Source organism: Xyrauchen texanus, chromosome 4, assembly GCF_025860055.1.
Source record: "Xyrauchen texanus isolate HMW12.3.18 chromosome 4, RBS_HiC_50CHRs, whole genome shotgun sequence".
NCBI lineage: Eukaryota > Metazoa > Chordata > Actinopteri > Cypriniformes > Catostomidae > Xyrauchen > Xyrauchen texanus.
In genome coordinates, this window is record NC_068279.1 from 15,458,154 (window position 1) to 15,480,353 (window position 22,200).

At 36.9% G+C, this 22,200-nt stretch overlaps 2 protein-coding genes across 2 annotated transcripts; one reads left to right on the plus strand and one right to left on the minus strand.

Annotated features, from left to right (window-relative positions):
* Positions 1–224: 224 nt before the first annotated feature.
* LOC127639063 (cellular tumor antigen p53-like) lies at positions 225–14,234 on the plus strand. Its single transcript, XM_052120901.1, has 11 exons — positions 225–260; positions 1,026–1,090; positions 1,363–1,420; positions 1,514–1,687; positions 7,869–8,052; positions 8,220–8,332; positions 9,885–9,994; positions 10,823–10,962; positions 11,126–11,226; positions 12,736–12,839; positions 12,938–14,234. Exons 2-11 carry the CDS (start codon positions 1,035–1,037, stop codon positions 13,032–13,034), a joined length of 1,137 nt encoding a protein of 378 aa, XP_051976861.1. The 5' UTR covers positions 225–260; positions 1,026–1,034; the 3' UTR covers positions 13,035–14,234.
* Positions 14,235–15,202: 968 nt separating this feature from the next.
* Positions 15,203–20,813, minus strand: si:ch211-114c12.5 (zinc-binding protein A33). The gene is made up of 10 exons (XM_052118302.1): positions 20,780–20,813; positions 20,537–20,663; positions 20,339–20,417; positions 19,214–19,330; positions 18,713–18,844; positions 18,490–18,624; positions 18,076–18,127; positions 17,872–17,898; positions 17,748–17,774; positions 15,203–15,741 (listed from the first exon to the last, which is right to left on the minus strand). Exons 1-10 carry the CDS (start codon positions 20,811–20,813, stop codon positions 15,203–15,205), a joined length of 1,269 nt encoding a protein of 422 aa, XP_051974262.1.
* Positions 20,814–22,200: the final 1,387 nt, after the last annotated feature.

A 22,200-nucleotide genomic window follows, 5' to 3' on the forward strand; every position in this document is an offset into this window, starting at 1 on the left:
TACATTCTGTTATATTATATTTTATAGATCTTATTTAATTCATGATGTGGGCCCGGTTGTCAGTCACGTCACACTAACGCAACAGACTCCTCCTGTAGGGGAATCCCCTCAAACTCCACGCGTTCTTTGCATTGGGATTTTAGCTTTGCTGAAAATCCGCGTTTTGTTTTGTTGTTTTGGTCAGGTGTGTGAGACTTGAAGCACATCGCAGCAAGATTATCAATTGGGGAGAGGAGGTCGGCAAATTACATTATTACAAGGTAAAAAGAGACAGTTATCTGGCGTTGATTTGCAAAATGTCAGAGCAGAAATTCGTGTTTTATTAAGTGTTTGCTTTTAGACAGTTACACTGTTATCGTGCATTACGTACAAAATAGTTTGACGCTCAAAATTTTTGTCGGGTTAGGGTCGCATTTTAACGAGATGAGATCGTCAGCAATGAAACGGGTTTTAAATTTATTTCGAGCGACCCTACATTTTAGAAATAAACGAATGAAATAACAGCAAAGTATACTCGGAAGGCCTGCACTTTAAACGTTACTGAAACGTCAAGGGTAGCAGAGGAGCGGGTAGGCTACCTAACTAATTGGCGAAAATCCGCGATTTGACATGTACAGTTTTCGCTGCATCAGTCAGTGTGTTTTTGGATGTTCGATTTTGTGCAAGTGTCCAAACATAAACTTTTACCCACTTTAAAGGGAACAGCCAATGTGCGCATTAGCTAATGCCGCTAAGTAGCTAACTAGCCTGGCGATAACTTTGCGTATATTGACTATAGCTTCGAAGACAATTCTCACGGTGTTGTTATTCATGTATATGTCCTCAAATCTCTTCGTAATGTTTACCTACGTGAATCGGTATTTAACCTAGAAATTATTTTGACTAAAAGGAAACGAGCGCGAGCTACACGTCTCCAAATTGCCAATAAACTTGATGCGTTACACTACGTTACATTTTCTTGTTCTCTTTTGTATATCTGACCTAAGGTTTTGTGTCTTGTTTGTAATCTTGCGAACCTGAAACAGAGAGAGACCATGGCAGACAGTACAGCAAGCCAAGAATTTGCTGAGCTCTGGGAGCAGAACCTCATGTAAGTTTGCAACACCTGCTGAGGATAAAACTTCCCACCTCTCTCTGTGTCCTGGAGTTGGCCATGTCCTCTGTATTATGTGGGTGCAAGCAGTTTAGTGTGAGGTCACTGTTATTGTGCACTTTGTGGGAATTTTATTTTTTTTATTTTTTTGAGACACCAATTTTTAATGTGTCTGCACATCATTACACAGATGTGTGCATTGTATGTGTGGTTTAAAAGCTAAACAATTTCTTTCACTTATCCTTTTTCCTTTCCCATTTGGTTCTTAGGTTGGAGCCTATACAAACACCAGAAGGTGGCCATTGTTACTCATCAGTCTATGATGAGGTATTTTTTTAAAAAGAATGGCATGTACACACAATTGTTTTGAATTGTGCTGATGTAATAATTGTATATCATTTATGTCCTGTGTGTTTTTAGCAGTACCTTCGGGACTCATTTGACCTAAATATTTTTGATGGCATCACTGAGCAGCCTCAGCCATCCACTTCCCCACCAACCTCCACCGTCCCGGTTGCCACTGACTACCCTGGAGATCATGGCTTCAAACTGGGATTCCCGCAATCCGGCACTGCCAAATCGGTTACTTGCACAGTGAGTTGAAAAATACACTGAAACATGTATGTACATATATATATATATATATATATATATATATATATATATATATATACATGCATAGATTGCTCAATGTAAAACACTCAAAAATACATCAAAACATTACAAAGAAAGTGTGTTTGATCACCCCTATTATACCTTACACCTGAGTTCATATAGTCACTATATTTACACTTTCTAGCATCTTTAGAAAACAGCATCAAATTCAGTCTGTTTCAAATTTGTACTTTCTTGGGGGGGTTGGGTGGTTAGTTTTACATTTACAGTGTAATCTGAGAAAAAAAAAGAATCTCTGGTATTACCTAGTATTACATTGCTGCTAACTTCAGGATACAGTATACAAGTAGCTTAAGTGGGTTATGGATGCCCATGTACCTGAAGAAATGTTGAGAACCTAATTGTTCTTTCTGGTGCGCGCTGAATCTAAATGTTGCCAGGATACCACGAGACTTCATTCATTCTTCACTGCTGCCTTCGCTCCTCTCCTGAATAATATTTAAGACCTCCCATTTTGTGTATTCGGCACTCAAGTTCAAGATAGCCATTGTCATTTGACTTGTCGATTTAACATCTGGAGAGCGCAAATAAAAAAATTGGCTTTGCCGTTTTCTTACGCCATTGTCTGAAGACATGAATGGGCATGTTCTGATGTGTAGCTCTTAAAAAAATCAGCAGAGATTGGGTTAAAGAACTGCCGCCCCACCCCAATCTGATTCTTTTTCTTCTTTCTCTTGTTGTACTTTTGGGTGTAGATTTTTCAAATATTCACATTTTACTTAGAATGTTTAGCCAGTGAACTTGATGGATGGTTTTTAACTCTGTATAGTTACAAGAAGTGAACAGAAAGCTCAACACACATTAGTTTGGATGAAGCTGAGCGTTAAAACAGAACAATTTTTTTAGCTAGTTTATTTGCATATTGGATGTGTTCTTGATTACACTGTCTTAATTATGTATATTACCTTAGTAATGAGTCATGCATCCATCTCTGTTGGTTTTAGTGATCTGACATGAGATAAAACAGTAGATCAATTTTTTCGATGAAATGGAACCCAGTGTAAGGTTTTACTCTAAACTTCAGTGTCTTCTGTTGGTGCCTTGATTTAAATTTTAAGATGAGCAGCAGTTTTTATTAGTAAGCATGTAGCTGTGGAGTTTGAACATGTCTGAACTTGTCCTCATAGAGGAGTGGGGGAGGGGAGTGTCCTGATATACAAACCCAAACTGCAGTCTACTAGACAATCAGAACAGAGACTTTTAGCATTCAAAATTTTCAACCTTACAATAGACCTTTTTCACAGACTGAAGCATTTCTGCCTTATTTATCAACGTAAATCTCACAATTTTTTTTATGTTTTAAATTTTTTAAATATTGAGTGTAAATTTATAACATTATGCTTTGTGTTATATTACCCTGGAATTAGTTTAAAAAAAGGAATTACCACAGCTGCGAGGGGGTTTCGATTACAGCTGCTGAGAGAGTGACAGTAAATTTGGCATCTTCTCCAATCTGACTGTCTTAATCCACTGCTCTCTTTTTTGCTTCTTCTGGAAAGTCATTCAAACGTAATAGTGGATTTTTTCTTTTGGTCTTGAAGCACATAGGTAAGTGAAAATAATATTTGCTGTGAACTCCCATTTAACACCATCAAAGTTTACCCTGCAAACGTTTACTTATATGTTCCAAAACCCAGAGTGTGTTGGAGGGAGAAGTGGGTACTATAACCCACCACTAGAGTTTTAAGAGAGCGAGTTACAGTTTAAAGATTGATTTGGTGAGAGACAGTCACACTGGTGTGTTTCAGATCCTGTGAGAATCTACATGTCAGGATAAGCTCTGGAGGGTAAGACAAAAATAGAATTTTAAAAGCTCAACTCTAAATAATCTGTGTCTGAATTTAATAAGTGTGCATTTTATTCAAGATCTCTGAGCTGTGTGGTGGCTTGGATTTTGAGACATTTGTTGATGCTTGGCTATCCTGTTTTTTAACCAATTAATAAATTGGGTTTTGCTGCCTTAGCCATGACCAAATAGGCTTGATTAGTTTTGTTTTACTGGCATAACATGTGACTACATTTTTTAAGGGTTAATAAGGGCTATTAAAAAACTTACACTTTCAAAACTGACTTGTCAATGGGGTTGTCTGAATGACTAGTTGGTCTTTAAAAAGCTTTTTATATTAGGCTACTAAGCTATCATAGTTAGAAGAATTTAGATATTTTATGCTTGCTACTGGTAATATTGCTTACAACAGGTGATTTGAAGTTTGACATTAATTGTCTTGAAATGTATTGTTGAAGGCATTGAATTTTCAATTAATCAGTGCTTTAATGGCTGTAGCAATTTAGAGATGCAATGTAAAGAGTTTTAGCATTCTTACAGTTAATGTTGGCAAGCATGATGTCAGCATATTAAAAACTAATACGTTGTTTTTACCTTAATATTTGTACAAAAGTCTAGATAGCCTTGTCAGCTGCTCTAATCGAGTAGTCATAGTTGTTGGATGACTAAATTAGCCATCCTGACCCATCTCAAGTGTTAATCTGCATTTTCATGAATTTTGACATAAAAATTGAATGCTCTATTTGTTTGTGTTTTTTTCCATACTAATAATTTTTCATTGAGATCATAATAAGTTTTTAACTGCTGTGTGTGTCAGGCTTCAGTAACATTTGTGCAAGTTCATTATTGTCTGCTGTGTGCGTGTGTGTGATACCATGTAAACCTCTGAACATCTCTCAGGCTGTTCTAGTTTGTAAAACAAAGGCTAGCTATCTTTAGGTGGATCTGTAACTTAGTGTGTTTAACAATAGAATGGCTGAGCATGCGGTCATCTGACCGTTGTGCTTTAATTAAAAAATAAATCTTTGCACTCAATCAAATTCCAGGGCCCTACTTTCTTGACTTTTCCTAGATATTTGAGTTTTATCGCCCAGTCGCTTACATTTTCAAAATCGCACCAGGAAAATCTATTTTAAAAGCATTTTGCTTCTAAATCTGTGAATAGACGGCAGCCTTGCATCCACATCATGTTTGTTTTGTGCTGTTCAAGGTTCTCTTTTCTCTCAGCAGATGGCGCAGGGGCTCACTTGTAGTCCTACAATAATTTTGTATGTGTGTAGCATATACAATAGATACATATATATATATATATATATATATATATATATATATATATATATATATATATATATATATATATATATATACATTGAAAATATAGACAGTAGGCCTATAGTTTATATTTAAGCAATATCACACCGAGCAAGAGTGCGATATGGCCCTACATCTGTGAGTCATTACCTTGACTGTAATTAATAATAAAACATTAATTAAAACAATAATTTTAATAATAAAATAAAATGAACAGGTTTCATGTTTAATAAAACAAAATTGGCCTATAAATGCTTAGTGCATATATATATATATATATATATATATATATATATATATATATAATATATAAAATGCATACTAATGAACCACAAATTGAAATATGAGGTCAATTAGCAAACATGCTAAGGTGAAAAATATGCATGCAAATTTCACCTATTCAATATATAATGACGCATCAAATTATTTGAGGGCAATTGACAAGTAAGCTGATAAATGGGCTGCGCTATTATGATCACTGTATCGAGAGCTATAAAGTAGCCACAGATTGCCTGGAGCTCACTCAAAAATCCTGTTAAGCCTCAGGGTAGAGCCCAAGAGGCCAATATAGCGAGAGAACCACCAGGGCCAAAATCTTATGCTAAGCACAATATTTCAAGTCCATTGTACAGCTTACTGTGTTAGATTGACACAGAAATATGGCAAAATATACTAAAGTACACTGATGCGGAATCATGTTGAAAAGTTCAAACTGACAGATGATGAACTAAAAGCATTTGTTGGTCTCGTTTATGTGAGAGATGTTACGGGAGGTAAAAGCATTAGATTAGGTGACTTTTGGTCTAATGAATTTGGACACTTTTTTTTCAAAGAGACAATGTCGCGACAGAAATTACATGATATCATGCGCTATCTGTGCTTTGACAAGAACACGAGCTGTCCGCGTTGTGACCGATAGATTTGCCATGATATCTGAGATATGACAAATATGTGAAAAACAGCATTGCTTCATACACGCCCGGTGAGAACATAACAATTGAACAACAACAGTTCCTTACCAAGGTGCGCTGTCGTTTCACACAATACATGGCCAATAAACCGGACAAATTTGGCATCAAATTCTAGGTGGCCGCTGATTTTGAAACAAAATATATGTTGAACGCAAAAAGTTGGCGTTGATGTAATGGACCAGATGGCACGACTGTACTCCGTAATGGGTGGATCCCGTCGCTGGCCTGTAGCTGTGTTTTAAAACATCTTGGACCTGGCTGCAATTAATGCACACATTGTGTACAAACAGTGCATGAACGTAACCATCAGCAGAAAGCAATTTATTCTTGAGCTGGTAAAGGAGCTTTGCGTGCATCCAAAAATGGCAAAGGCAGCGGGTGTAGAAGCACAGAAGCAACTTTTTCCTCTAACCCCTTCCCCGCTTGCCAAAAAGGAGACAATGTCAAGTCAGCAGATGTTCAGGGAACTAAACTTTTGAGATCTGCCAGGCATGTAAGCGACTTGCACATGCTTCTAGAAGCCACCAATGGTGTGTTTGGAATGTTGACAAAGTTGGTTAGTTTGGAAAATGACGCATGATGTGGTCATTGAGGAGGGGTAGTGTGCTCCAGATTTCGGCTGTCTGTTGAGTAAACTGTCACATAGAATACATATATTTAAAAAATATATATATATATATATATTTTTATCTGGGTAGAATATATTTGTATTTTCTCACGTATTATAGCAGAATGTATAGTATATTGGAAAATTCATATATTTTTGTAGCCTATATCCCCATTTACTAAATATTTACTATTTAACAAAAAGCCAGAAATGCACGAACAATTTAAAGTTTCGCCTCCTTTTTTACAGTTGTTTTTCAAGTTCAATAAATGGTAAAAATGCAGCCTCTCTCGTGTCTTTATTGTAAACTACACACACAAAACAACAACACTTTTACACCATGTGCCGTTTTCACAATGGAGTCAATGTGTGTCTCCCACTTAAGGTCCTGTGAGATGATGGTGCCCAGAAACCTGAATGCCCAAATTAGCATTCAATTTTGTGTGTGTCGAAGAGGGGGTTGGGATGTTGAAAATGTATATGGTTACAAACATCTCAACATTCACAGTTCAAATTACTGATTCGATAGCTTCTTTGGCAGTAAAATATCCTGAACGCTGTTTGGATTAAACTCTGCATATCAGATCTCCTCAATGCTTTCAAATTTCAAACCATATGGATAAGTGAAAAGCCAAATTTTTATGTAATCTTACCCTCTGAAATGTACTGGGTATTTTTTGGTAAATTGCTTTCTCACAATTTTTATAACTCAAGCAGTCAAACATAAATACTTTCACCTATAGCTTCATTCACACCCTCACCATATTGAAACTAATGAACGACGAATCGAAACATGTGGTACATTTGCAAATATTAAGCTGATAATTAAGTGTACACATTTTAAAAATCACTATTTTATCCAATAAAACAAATGTGGGTATATGCGTCCATGCGCTGTCAAAAGAATAGGTTGAGAGCATATCACTCACGTGATAATATCATGGTAGGTTGGATCACACTGCACAAAAATGTCTCCCATCCGCTCGTTGATATTTAGACCTCTTGGCGTAGAAACATGGAAATGGACTCTTCCAGCTACAGGCCTTCGATCACAACGTAATTTATGCCAAACGAGAACGAAATTATACAAACTAAATATACGAGCATTTCCTAAAATAAATATAAGACAACGTTACCAGGACAAATGTATCTGGATCAACCGTAGACAGAATGTCGATAAATTCAGTCTATAAGTATTTATAGGCCAACCACTGCCTAACTCGCAGTGCCATTTTTAAGACCAATCCATCGGCTACACGCAAGAGGTGGCATCTAGCGATCATTATGTGTCAGTAGCAGTGTCCCTGTCTGAAGACTAGGTGGTCTTCTGACCACTTAAATCGTGCTAAGTGTAGGTTACAGTTGCTCCGTGCTTCTAGTGTTAAAGCATCTCTCCTGTTTCTCTCTTTTACCCTCTAAATTCAGTACTCTCCAGACCTGAAAAAGCTCTTTTGCCAGTTGGCAAAAACTTGTCCCGTTCAGATGGTGGTGGACTCGCTCCCTCCCCAGGGCGCAATGCTCAGGGCTACTGCCATATACAAAAAGTCTGAGCATGTGGCTGAGGTGGTCCGCCGATGCCCCCACCATGAGAGGACCCCAGATAGTGATGGTAAGAACACACGCACTCATGCATGCATGCACACACATTCATTGTCTGTCATACACCATTGTATACCACTGGAAGTCAAGAGGAAAACAATTACTTATGTTCCACTGAAGGCCATAACAGTTTTTTGTTTTTCTTTTTTTCTTTTTTCTTTCCTTCTCCTTCCCCAGGACTGGCTCCTGCTGCACACCTAATCCGAGTGGAAGGAAACTCTCGTGCTGATTACAGGGAAGATCGTGTCACCTCCAGACACAGTGTAGTTGTACCCTATGAACCTCCACAGGTAAATCTAAATTGGGGATGGGGATTATCAAGTATTTTTGTAGTACAGTAAAACAAAGAAGTGATGGATTACATGTTAATTAATATGTAAATTGAGTATGGGCTTCCAGTTCCGGCCACTTTAGGAATCGCACGCAGCAAAGTGGTAATTAGTGAAACTTTGAGTAACAAAATAGTTATTTATAAGGTCAACATGTAAAAGTGGGACAATGGAGACCAGAGAGAGAAGAAAGAAAACTACTTTCTGTGTACCTGAAACAGCACAGACAGAATTGCATGACTCAGACTTTCAAAACAGTATGGTAATCACCAGTAATCTCACCCGTACACCATGCAAATCAACCAAGAGTGAATTTTGGAGGGAATTCAAAACTCTCGTGAAGAGAACAATTGTCAGCTGGATGAAATCAAAACATTAAGAAGACAAATCAACAATGCCAAAATTGCATAGAAGAAATGCAAGTGCAAAATGTGGAACAGGTGAAGTGTAAGATGATAAAACTACAGTCCCAGCTGGAAAGCAAAACGTTTACTTGGATCACAACTACCCTCCAGCAGCTCTTCAGAAATTTAAGAAATATTCAGAAGTGCTGAAAGAGAAATTAATTTGTTTCCAAACTCTTTACATGGCAAAAAGAAGCAGCTCAGGATATGGTGAAGAGGGAGTTTTACATGGAAGAGCTACTACCATCAAAAACACTGATGGAACAGATAGCATGCTCTGCTTGGGAAACTGTGAAACTGCAAAAGAGGCAAAAGGCTCTGAAAGAAATTGATATTAGGGGCACATAAAAATATCATGAAGATAACTCCAGGCAGAGATCCATGCAATTCAGAGCATGAAAACAATTATATAGATTCTGGATTTGACTCTGTAATGTTTAATATAGATTTAAAAAAAAAAAAAAAAATTTCTTCTTTCTTCTTTTCATATAGTTGCAATGCATAAAGTCAGACAATCTTCTTTAGTTCTCATGAAGGTAGTGAACTGGAGGCCCTGCTCTTAACTGTAGGTGAGGAGGCTTTCCCTCCATGGCTACATGTCATCACTAGTGTGTTACAGGTTTGTTTTGTTGAGGCCCTCTACAATGAAAGCACTGAAGGTTTGTTGTGTTATCTTATTTCCATGATATTGTTCTTACAGGGAATGTGCCTGTCATCATTCAATGCCAGATATAATTTTAACCAAACATTGAATAATTACAAAGTAAAAATAGTTTTCTTCTAAAATCTAAATTAGAAAATGAAAAGACACATAATTTGTAGCGTGTTTTTGAAAAGATGTTTTTTTGGATTCTTCCATTGGGAGGGTTTAACCTCAACCCTCTACTGATCAATTTAAATGATTTGCTATTTTGAGGAGGAATCGCATTGCTGCTTGCAGCTATGTTTTCCAAATATAATTCATGGCATACTACAAGTTCTGGACTAATCAAGTAAAAATCAGTTTAAAGATTGTTCCTGACACAACTGTGAGGCTTTGTGTGTCTCAATTTAGATTTAGAGTGTGTGTGTGTCTCTCTCTCTCTCTCTCTCTCTCTCATTTTATGTAGTTGGGTGCAGAGTGCACTACTGTCCTTTATAATTACATGTGCAACAGTAGCTGCATGGGAGGAATGAACCGCCGACCCATTCTGACCATTATCACTTTGGAGTCTCAGGAGTAAGTACCGTGTGCTTGTGTCTTCTGGTAGTGCATTGCATATCTTTGATCACCTGGTATTAAGATTTTTCATGATCCAGTCAATGTGGTTGGCGCTAAATACAGGTCTAAAGGGGGTCTAAATGTTTTGTGATCGGATCATAAAAACTACTTACGAATGTGGTGAAAAACACCTATAACCACATCACATTTGAGGTGTAAACGCTAATCCGTCCTGTATGTGTCATGGCAGCAGCGAAGCACCACCCCTCATCTGTCAATCATCCACTGCGATACAACAAGAGTTTAAACTTTGTCTGTTATGAGCAGCTTTAAAAGGAAATAACAGTTCAATCGGAAAAATTAAAAAAGCGAATACAAACACGAGAACTAACAGATCTTTAGTGTGTCTGAAATCAACATTCAGGGACTTTTGAGAAGCACGAACTTCTGCAGCTCAGGTTAAAAAAGGTAATCCACTAAAACAACAGACAATTCTGCTCAGAATTTTGCTCTTGTGCTTAGATTAAATTTAGTCTGCATCCGAGAGAAATGGTGCTGTTTTTTTTCATGCTTTCTTTGTCTTTTCTGTCTTTTATTGTGATTGTATTATCATGCAGTAACATACTGACATTGTCATTGATGTCGTCATGAAGCAGAGTCCCTCCCCTCCAAATCTGATAACAATTGGTCATAGGAGACGTATTTGAGTGACCAGGTGTAAACAGTGATGTGTCTCACCTGACCACATGTGATTGGATCACCTGAGACGCATGTTAAAACCAGGTGTAAACGTGGTCCTTGTGAAGGCCAAGGATAATCAAATCTGCCTTTACTGTTGTCCAACAGTGGCCAGTTGCTGGGCCGTAGGTCTTTTGAGGTACGAGTGTGTGCATGCCCAGGCAGAGACAGAAAAAGTGAGGAGAGCAACTTTAGAAAAGAGCAGGAGGCCAAAACCATGGGAAAGACCTCCTCTGCCACCAAACGAAGTAAGTTTAAATGTGTGCTGTGGAATTCTGCATAAGACTCCCTTCTATACTATAGGTTATGAGTATCGTTTGCTTTAGATGTGCGTGTCTGTGGGTTTAGTGTTTTGTAACACCATTATCCTACTGTAATCTTGAACTGCTATCATGACCTTTGTTCTTGCAGGCTTTAAGGAGTCATCCTCATCTACTCCACGCCCTGAGGGCAGTAAGAAGTCCAAAGTAACACTGTGTAACAGCAGCGATGAAGAGATCTATTACCTGCAGGTGATTGCATGTGTGTAAACACGTATTGACAGCACAAAACAGCCTTTTTATCTATATGATTTTTATGTGGTTTCATAGATATCATAGTGAGGTTTTGAAGGTTATTAGGATTTTAAATGAAAGAGATTAAAGAAGTTGTTCACCCAAACATTGGAAAATATTTCATGTACTAATTAGGGATGTGCACTGTTACTGTTTTTAACATTCGGTTAACCGCTAGGTTTCATGAATGGTTGATCTGTTTTCGTTGAGACTCTGGAATAAAGAATGTTTATTGCAATGTAATTTCCTCACTCAAAATAGCAGCAAATAAAGTGCATTGTGAGCTATAAGCCTAAATAGAGAAATACGTAGATATTCAAATGTTAAAATCTCACATGAAACTTAAACAAAAATAATCAAATTGCCTCAGCATGTATTATGCGCTCTGCCCGGGCAGGCTGACATTCCTTCGAGGCAGTGAACGCAAGTATTCTCATGTACGTGCTGCAGTTAAATAGTCTCTTTCGGGTGCTTTGATTTTTAAGTGGTTTAAAATCAAATGGCATTGAACTTGTCGAACTACTGTATGGAAATGTGCACATTAGAGCAAAAGGAAAATGCTGTTTTACTGTTTATAATGCGCTGAAACTATCCTTGGGGAAAAACAACCTGGAATCATGATTAATGGTGTAAAGGTCACACAGATGTTTTGTGATATGTTTGTAAAAAAAAAAAAAAAGTTATTTTTAACTTGGTGTCTAAAAATGTGTCGATCTGCGTGAGACGCTGAAAGAGAAAATGATGAGATTCAACGAAACAGTCAAAGATGCCTCTCCTGCGTGTTTACAGTACACAGAAAAACAGCGCAGATGCACAGAAGAGCAAGTTTGAACAGCCCCTAACTCGCCCTATACTTGAAAAACTGACCCAAACCTGATGGTTTGTCAGAACTCGTCACATGTCTTCTGAAGGCATTCGATAGAATTCTTTGAGAAACCGACAACATTTCACTGAAAATCTGCTTTAGCTCTCATTTGGCACGTTTATGGAAAAAGTAGCAATATTCAATTTGTGAACAAATCGTTCTTTTCAATAAATGTTGATACAGTTTACAAGATGTTTGAATTATTTATTTACAATTCTGACTGATCCACCTCAAGTTCAAATCACTGATTCAATTTCAAGGTCTCTGGAGTGTTGATGAATAACGACTTAAATTTTGGTCCATATTTCATACTAGTTTATCAGATGACTTCATTAGACTTAGAACATAGTACACAAGTCGAATGGGCCACTTTTATTATACTTTAATGGTGTAATAGTAGTCAGTAGTCATTCATTTTAATTGAATGGAAAAAATTACCAATGCAATTTTTCAAAATGTCCACAAAAGAAAGTATGTTTACAATTTGAAATGACAAGAAACTACAGTACATGAGAGACTTTTGAGAGAACTGTCCATTTTGACTTTCCAACTGTTGATTTGTTTTAGCATGACTGTAAAATATGTCTTCTCTCTTAATGCAGATCCGTGGTAAGGAGAGATTCGAGATGCTTAAAAAGATCAATGATGGTTTGGAATTGAGCGACATAGTGCCTCCTTCTGACTTGGACAAATACCGTCAAAAATCGTGAGTCGTCATCCTACAATCTCACTCACACAGAGCTTTTCAATTTAAAATCTGACGTAACACTTTAAATTCAACTACATTCTTTACTTGATCATCAGTGTCTCCAAGACCAAGAAAGAGAAGGATGGCCAAGCTCCTGAGCCCAAGCGAGGAAAGAAACTGATGGTGAAGGACGAGAAGAGTGATTCTGATTAAGATTGAGGGATGCTGAGAAACAAATGGGGGAAAACGTTTTTACTCCACTACCTTCCTTTTGCCTTTGTTTGCTTTACAGTAGAGCTATATGATCCCCCAATCCTATATGTCATCGTTTATATTGTTCACTTCAGCAGAACCTTTATAAGTCGTTAACACAGAAAAGCAGCATGCGAATGAGGCTGGAACTGCTGGGTGCTGAGGGTGTATTGTGTTACATCTGCACTGAAGGAGCAATACCGGCCCATAGTTTTTCAGACCTGATGAGTGAATGTCTCTGTAGACCATGGGGCATTGTAATGAGATAAAAAGGCCTGTCTATGTACTCATGCAGTCAGCACAGTGTGTGGGATTTATCCTGCTGTAGGTCAGTGCAGGTCACTTGCCTCCCAATACTTAGTTTCTATTATCTGGTAGATTTGTAACTGGAAAAACAGTTTCTCAATATTTTCAAGGACTACTAAGTCAGTCTGAATTGGGATTTAATGGCCATTTTGTTTAAAATGTACCAATTGTTGTCAGTATTTTGTAACCTGCTTTCAGATTAAAGTTTTGTTTAGATTTTGAATTAGATGCAACCTTTAGAACTGGTTACTAGCTATTAACTGTAATGAAACACACAAAGAAACATTGAATTCCATATTTGGAGAAAAGTGTCTTTATTAAGGTCATTTATATTCATATACAGGTTGTTCTCATTTCTACATTGAGGCAGTGTATGGTGTGGAATACACAATCTGTAATTGTTTACAGCACCACTTGAATGCCATGGATTGACTTCATTGATGAACCTTTAGAGGAACTGTTGTTATTGTCTAAAAATGTTGTGCAACCACTAACATCCTGCCATTTGAAGTAGATATTGATCACTTGTTTTAAATAATATGACCATGAACTCATGGTTTACAAATCAATTGACTTGTTTTGTTTGTGGTTATTGGTTATATGCCTAAATATGAGCATTATTAAATTGTTATACTCCGGGCATATTCAAAGTCCCTCCTTTTAATCTTGATCCAGGTACAGTGCTTGTACATTTTTTTTTATACTATTTGTCTTTTTTCCATTCTTGTTTTATACACACAAATTTACCATTACATATGCATTTATTCTTGTTTGTAGTTTGGGGTGTATTTTTAAGAAGAAAAAACTAAAACTTTGTTAATACAGTCTTTTTACAAGAAAAAAAATGTGTCTTGATTTCTTTTTGGTGGGACCATTAGGGCAGTTTTACATCATGGAGATTAGTAATAAAAAAAAAATGGTATTCAGTTGCATGCGTAAATGATTTATAATGAAACATGCTTTCATAATATTACATTAAGTGTTAGGGTAAATGTTTCTTTGTAGATAATCCAGAACTGTATGGGCTGAATCAAAATAACTTTTTCCTTTAAATCTTTCAGTGTCCACAATTTAAATGGTTATATACACTTTTATTTGTGCTTAAAAGTCTCCATTTAACATTTTTTAAATAATAGGGCAAAATGTATGTAGACACCCAAACCCCACAACCATATTTGCTTGAGCATTGGATTTCAAAAGCATGGGCAGTGGGCATTAATAGGGACTTGGACCCCCTTAATGACTTCCACTCCTCTGGAAACACTTTCCAAAAAAAAAAAAAATACCTTTTCCTCGCAATTGTTAAGAATGTGTCATGGCATTAGCATTTGTGTTCACTGGAATTAAGGGAACAAGCCCAAATCCATTACCTAGAAGGGGGTGTCCACATGCTTTTGGACATTTAGCGAATAATCTAAGGGACTTTTTTTTTAGGTGTGGGCAACAATGATTAATTGACCTCAACCATAACAAAATTGATGTATAGTCAGGACATTAATAATGTGAAAAATTACTATTACAATTTGGCTTTTTTCTTAAACTACTTCAAAGAGTTCTCATCAAAAATTCCTCCATGTGCAGCAACGACAGCTTTGCAGATCCTTGGAATTCTAGCTGTCAGTTTGTCCAGATACATCGGTTTATACGTTTATCGGGCATGGCACATGATGAGTAATTGACCTTTACTTTGTGGGTGCCATATCTAAATGCACTCTATGGTCTAAGGTCTGCACAAACAGTCAGCTTAACTCTCCCCAACAGCCCTTTATGAGGACAATAGTCAAGTTGAAAGGATTGTACATAGATTTAGAGAGTGCATTCATTTATTCAGAAATTTCTGGCTTGAAATCTGGGGAGGACAATGTGATAAGTGTACGTCCATCCAGTGGTGCAAAGAGAGGGTACAACTTCTCACGGAAACTTGTTGCAAATGTGAAGATATGTGACCGTGTGTCTACATTGTAGAAAGACACCTGACCTTCCTCATAGTCCAAGTAGACACCCAGTTTTCTGGGCACAAGTGGCATGGGTATCTCAGTCTCTGGTATGGTGCAAGCATAAAACTGCCGTGTGCTTCTCCATATTGTCCAAAAGCCCTCAGATGGGTTCATGGGAAAGCGGCCATGCCTTTTGGAAGAGGCAGTGGTCAATCCAATGCGCCAGTAGCCTTTGTTGGCAATATCCACTTCCCAATAGTGACGACCGGAGGAGAGCCCTTCACAGCCCAGAACACAAGGCCAGCTGTCAAAGCGTTGGGTGCTAAATGACACTTCAGCTTCATTCAGAGCTTCCTGGACCTTTTTCCTGTCCTCTGAGAGCATTAACCATGGGTGGTTAGTCATGAGGTCCAGTGTAATGTCAGCTAAACAGAAATTGTACAGGTGAAAAGGTAAATCTTTCTTAACCCAAAACTAATCAATATAAGTAAGTTTCATTGGCAGGTTTGCTGTATGGATTGATGATTTAATTTGCTTTTCTGAAACACTTAACTGGTTGTAGTTGTTAACATTAGTTCAGTCATGACAACTCAAGAGACATGCTAATGCTAGAAAATACACAAACACATGAGTTAAGCATGTGGGCATGCTTCTGCTGCTGTACAATCAGACAAAATGCAAGACAAACTGCATCGAGAATGTATGGCATTCTGCTGCACAAATAGACTACAAACTATCCCCCAACAATGCAGGCCGTTGAATACAAAACGGATAAAACATCAAACAAACACAACCGCCAACCTACCAAATCTATCGCCATGACTTGTATTCTGCTGCTGCTCCAAAGATCCATGTGCACCAAGTGTATGCTAGCTAGGTGTACCTTTGGCCATTGGCCAAATGGAGTAACGCTAATGACTGAATTTCTATGTGTGCCTCTGCCTGCTTAGTCAAATGGCTTAACAACTAGTAACCAAATCTGAACCAGGAAACCCCAGAGTTTATTTAACTAGTGATTTACAGTAGACTAGCTGTGTGTGTATTTATTTAATCTAATGACCAAAGACCCCGTTTACACCTGGTATTTAGATGGGTTTTTAGGTGATCTGATCACATGTGGTCAGCGCTAAAAACAGGTCTAAACAGGGTCTAAAACGTTTTGTGATCAGATCACAAAACCACATACAAATGTGCTCATTAACGCATGTGACCTTATCACATTTGAGATGTAAACACTAATCCATCCTGTATGCGTCCCGGCAGCAGAGAAGTGCCTCCCCTCCGGTCAATCAACCACTGTGCTAAAACAAGAGTTTATTCTTTGTCAGTTACAAGCAGCTTTAAAAAGAAATCGCCGTCCAAACTGAAATAAAATATATAAAAAGGGACTTAACAGATCATCTACAGTGTGTCTGAAATCAACATTCAGGGACTTATGAGAAGCACGAACATCTGCAGCTCAGGTTAATACATGTAATCCACTAAAATAACACAATTCTTCTCGAAATGTTGCTTTTGTGCTTTTCAGCTGCATCTGGGAGAAACAGCATGCCTTTTTCTCACGCTTTATTTTTTCTGCAATTGTTGTGCTTTAATTGTATGCAGTAACACACTGACAAAGTGATTGTATGTCATTGTGAATCAGAGTCCCTCCCCACCAAATCTGATCACTTTGTGGTCACAGGACACGCTTTTCGTGATCGGATCACCCGAGATGCATCTTAATACCAGGTGTAAACAGGGTCTAAGATAACAATGTGTGCCAGCCAGATTTGGCTAAGGCTTACCTTGTTAAAGGCACACTTCTATGTGACATGGCCAAAAGCACCTCACTGTGTAAACTAATAAAAGAAAAGGCCCAGCAACCACCTGACCAAATGGCAGTTTTAGAGAAAAACTCTTGCAGTGTACTGCACTGAAACGGGCTTATCTGCAAAACCGAGCAGTTTAAATGTTAGACAAAGAGAGAGATGCAAATTGATTGACTACCCAATTACACTTTAAAGGACCAATCAGTTTACACAATGCAAGCTGATAGGCTTAACATGTCACATGTGAGCAAGCCAATTGGCAAAACAGATACCAGTTCAGATAACTTTTCAGCTTGCGCCACATAGAGTTGCATGGCTGAACTTTTGGTCATTTAAAGTCAACAAAAAATACTTTTACATCACTTATGAATCTAAATTAATGTTGATTTCCACATATTCAATTTTTTTTACATTAAATGTAAAATATGTTAAGATGAGTTAATGAAATGTGAACTATTTTGATTCATTAACATTAACTAAGATAAATATATGCTGTAAAAATTTTTAGTTCATGATACCTAATGCAATAACTTATGTTAACAAATAGTTATGGTAAATTATTGTAGTGTTATCGTTTTCCTAATGTAAAAGTAATGAATAATATTATGAATCAGTGATACCTGATGCACTGCAGATCCAGCTCCACACTTTAGAAAAGAGTGATAAACATTATTATTAAAGAAGTAGTATTTTGACTATAGTAATGACATTCTAGACAAACAAGACAAATACAAAAATCAGTACCTGAGTTTGGAATGTACTTTGGTGTCTCTGTCAAAACAAATTATAAACACTGAATTGTACACATCAGAAATGAATATGAACTATATGAAAAATATGAGCAGTTTCAAAATCATTAAAAAACTAAAATTCTTTCCTAAATACAATGTACTGTAATTTGACAAATCAGTCGTTTTTCCAGTTTGTTGAATTATGAAAAAGACTCACCTATTTTCCAGGTACGTTGTTTGCTGAGGAGCCAGAGCTGTGGAACAACGCCCTAAACAATCCATTATTATAAATATTTGAGTGAAAACAACAAGAACAGTATTACATCAGAATAAGTTCATTGGTTCAATAATATTTACAGAATGATATCCCCTGTTTGTAATGGGCAGAGTTTTTGTTTTCTTTTGTTTTCTGTATTTATTGTCCTGCAAAAGGAAAGCAACTTGCCATAGATGTTCCATCTACAAATACATTTTTACAAAACGTGTAATGTATACACTGTTTATTATAACGTGTCCTAATATTGCCATTGATGTGTCACCATAAAATCTAATCTATGAACTTTAGCTGGATGTTCAGATTATAAAAGGTTGAAGATTATTTGTCCCTTATCTAATATGGGCTCAGTTTCACCTTGCTGTCCTCCTTCAGCAGAGACCAAGTTATGAACTCCAGAAAAGGCAACAAAGATGCAACCTTGTTCTTGTTCTTCTTCAGTTCCAACAGCCTCAGAAACTGAGCTAATTCTTCTCTCATTACACCACAACACTGCACAAATATACAAGAACATACAAATGGTTATTAATACACATACATTATGACATATGTCCCATGGGGTCACACCCACAATCCTCACCTTTGACACAGCCAGTAACTCTTTAGCCCATTCCATGATCTTCTGCTCTGTATGCTTGGCAGAGTCAACCTTGTTCTCTTTCTGCTCCCAGCATGCATCTGTTTCTTGCCGCCAGGGGCTCTCACTGAACAACTTTAAGTGGGATTAAAAAATTAGACTGATACAATGAAGCATGGTGTGTTATTCTCATATCAGTTGTTTGGGGAAGGGTTTTCCATTAAAAATCAAATCCTCAGATAAATTTAACTGCCATGAGTAATTCATAATGATGCTGTAGTTTCATGACTAGATTTCCAAACTCGAACAATTTAGCTTTCATGTATTCTTTCGTTTTTAGGTGTAGTAGATATGCAAGTTTTTCGAAAGAACTAATTGAAAAATTATTTTACAAAAATAATTCATTATCACCCACATATGTCCACAAAGACAAATTCTGCAAAAGTGTACTTGGATTGGTATATTTCAAATTTGTGAATGAACTGTATATTGCAATGCACTTACAATGTCAACTTTCCTGAGCTCCTGTGCCCACTCAAGGATGAGGTTTCGGCATTGTTCCAGACTACGAGGCTCTGCATTCGCACCGATATTTTGGCCTTTGTCTGCATTGGTACCAGGCTAAAAACACACACGCACCCACATACACAGTCAATTGTGTTTTTTTGTGATTTCATGAAATCAATCAAACACCCATTGCCCCAAACAATACCTAAAGTACTATCTCAGGGCTCTGTTGAAAATGCATTCAATGCATAACAAATTTGCAGTCACAATTTCAGAGAGGTTAATGTTCTGTTTATCCAGTTCCACAACACAGAAACCCTACCTGACCTTTCCATGGTGCATTTCAACACAGTCTAATCAGATTCAACCATCATGATAGGGTGACAGAGGTTTAGTTTCTTGTTATCAATAGCTTTACGATACACTGATAAACAGTTACTGTGTGTAAGATGTCTCCATGCAACCTTAATAACATTAATATTAAAACCACTGTTTGATCAAATCTGTATCGTATTATCAATACCTTTCTGTGGATGAGTAATAAATCCTGTCTCAGCACATTAGCTCGCTTCAAATGCTCTAATGGTCTGCCAACTTTATGGTTGAATAAAACTAAGACCATACAGATTGGTCTTAGTTTTGGGATTTGGATAAAAGAATCATTATATCAAGACTCATTCTCAACAGCAGTTGGTTTGTGTAAAATCCATCCACTAATTGTATCATGAGAAACGTCTTAATCTTGAACAGTAAAACTTTTTAAAGCAATAAGCAAATAGATCAAATTGCACTGCTGCATTTACGGATGCATGCTGTATTTTTTTCATGTAATTTAATTTGACCATGATTTCATTTGTTCCTACTAGTGCCTATAAATTCAATAAAGAGGTTTTGGGGTCTGTATGCCCATAATTGAATAAAACTATTTTTAAATCCTCACGTGTATGTACATCACATATACACAGATGTGCTCATAATGATGACAAATGACTTTGCATTGGTAAAGTTTGGGTTGCAAATATAAAAGTATAACAGATTTTGCTATAATAGTTGAACTGTTAATTAAATCTCACTAGCCAAACATTGACATACATGAAGTTAAGCATTACATGTATATATTACCTTGCAGACATGTTCCACCTGCTGTTTCCATTGAGTGATAAACTTCACACATTCCTGCAAGCTACGAGAGATATTTAAGGTCCTATAATTCAACAGAAGAATAGCGATTAAGAATAGTGAATACTGTCTGTTTGTCTGTCTGCCCTTTATCCATACATCCATTAATCCATACATCAATCCATCTAGCGATCTGTCTATACCTTTTGTCTGGGGATTTGACTGCTTTTGCTGGGAACTGAGTTATGAGACTGAAGACCCTCATCAGGTAGAATCCAGCGCACACCCCCTATGGAGTTACTCAGACCAGCTTCAGGGTCCTGAAATTCTGTTACACATCAAAACAAACACGTCTTTCCCTTAGCCTAAACTTTTTTCTTATACTTTATTCATGTTCTAAGAGTTATAGTGTCATTGTTAAAGTCATAGGATATCTAAACTTACTGAGTCTTGTCTTGTCCTTTAAGATACTCTTCATGTTGTTGATTTACAAATTTACCTTTTGAGACACTCAGACTAGCAAAGAACAAACTTTAATTACGTAACAGATTGATTGATTAATTAATGAATTACTAAAATACAAATGAATCTGTAAAATGACAATTTATTTAATAAATCAGCTAAATATATTGTAGCTATATCTTCTTCACTCAAGCGACAATATAATTGTTAAATAAATCAAAAATAATATATAAACAGAAATTACAGTAATACATAAAAAAAAAATCAATAATATGAAAGAAAGTTTACACTTCTCTCCTTACCCTTTGAGGGAGCATTCTAGTCCAGAGAGTCGAGGTGCACACCAGCGGAACCAGAGCACATGGACACCAATTCTCTTGTGCAGTATAATTTCATCTGTAATGGCTAGACAGCGACCTTTGCCACCTCAATCCGCCCCAGTCATATTCGCATGATTTCTCATCTGTTAACTTATATATGACTCTTGGTGTTTTGTAGCACTATGGGAACCTGATAAGAACATGACTATTGTGAGCTTATGTAATCAATTAATATGGGCTGGGAATCTAGTGTTGATGTTGTGCTCTCTGGGCTATATTCAACTCTGTTCAAGAAAACATTCAAGTAAAACCCTTATATTCAATTAATTTGCAATGATTAAATGGTTTACTGCTTGAATTAAGAGTGCAAATTTGCTGGTGTGATTTGATAATACTCTCCATCAAACAGCAAGCTAAAAATATTATTTTAATTTGTTTTTTCTTTAAATAAAATTATGTGACTGAAAAACATAAACAAGCAAAGATACTATATGTACTCTCTCTCTCTCTCTCTCTCTCTCTCTCTCTCTCTCTATATATATATATATATATATTTTTTTTTAAGCAATATCACACGAGCAAGAGTGCGATATCGCCCTACATCAGCAATGTAGGGCCATATTGCACAATTGCGAGTATTGTGGGTATATTCTTATATACAACATTTAAATGAACAAGTACATTTTTAAAAAATGGGAAAAAAACAAGTACGATTATAAAAACGCATTTGTGCATGGAACTACTTTCTTACGCGACAAATCAGAATCTGCCGTTGGTCTAAATCTCTGGTTTAAAACAAATGATGCGTCCAAGCCCCCATTAGTAATTCAAAAAGTTCACTTCAGAAATACTATCACGGCTTGTGCTGTTTCTAACAAGTTATTGGATAAACAAGGATAGACAGCTGGATGTGTGTGTGTGTGTGTGTGTGTGAGTGAGAGAGAGAGAGAGAGAGAGAGATGGAGCATGTGCAATCACCTGTTGCCACACCCAATCAGAGATGCAGTCAGCTTTCTCAGTGAAAAATTGACGTCCAAGCAGGGGTATTCAAATCAAATCAAATCAAATCAAATCACTTTATTG

Excerpts from the sequence above, each read along its gene's own strand:
- LOC127639063 (XM_052120901.1), top strand. The coding sequence starts at position 1,035 with ATGGCAGACAGTACAGCAAGCCAAGAATTTGCTGAGCTCTGGGAGCAG. Across the intron at positions 11,227-12,735 it reads AAGAGATCTATTACCTGCAG|ATCCGTGGTAAGGAGAGATT; the intron begins GTGATTGCATGT and ends CTCTTAATGCAG. Across the intron at positions 12,840-12,937 it reads GACAAATACCGTCAAAAATC|TGTCTCCAAGACCAAGAAAG; the intron begins GTGAGTCGTCAT and ends CTTGATCATCAG.
- si:ch211-114c12.5 (XM_052118302.1), bottom strand. The coding sequence starts at position 20,813 with ATGAAGAGTATCTTAAAGGACAAGACAAGACTCA. Across the intron at positions 19,331-20,338 it reads AGGTGGAACATGTCTGCAAG|CCTGGTACCAATGCAGACAA; the intron begins GTAATATATACA and ends GTGTGTTTTTAG. Across the intron at positions 17,775-17,871 it reads AAAGTACATTCCAAACTCAG|TGTGGAGCTGGATCTGCAGT; the intron begins GTACTGATTTTT and ends TCTTTTCTAAAG.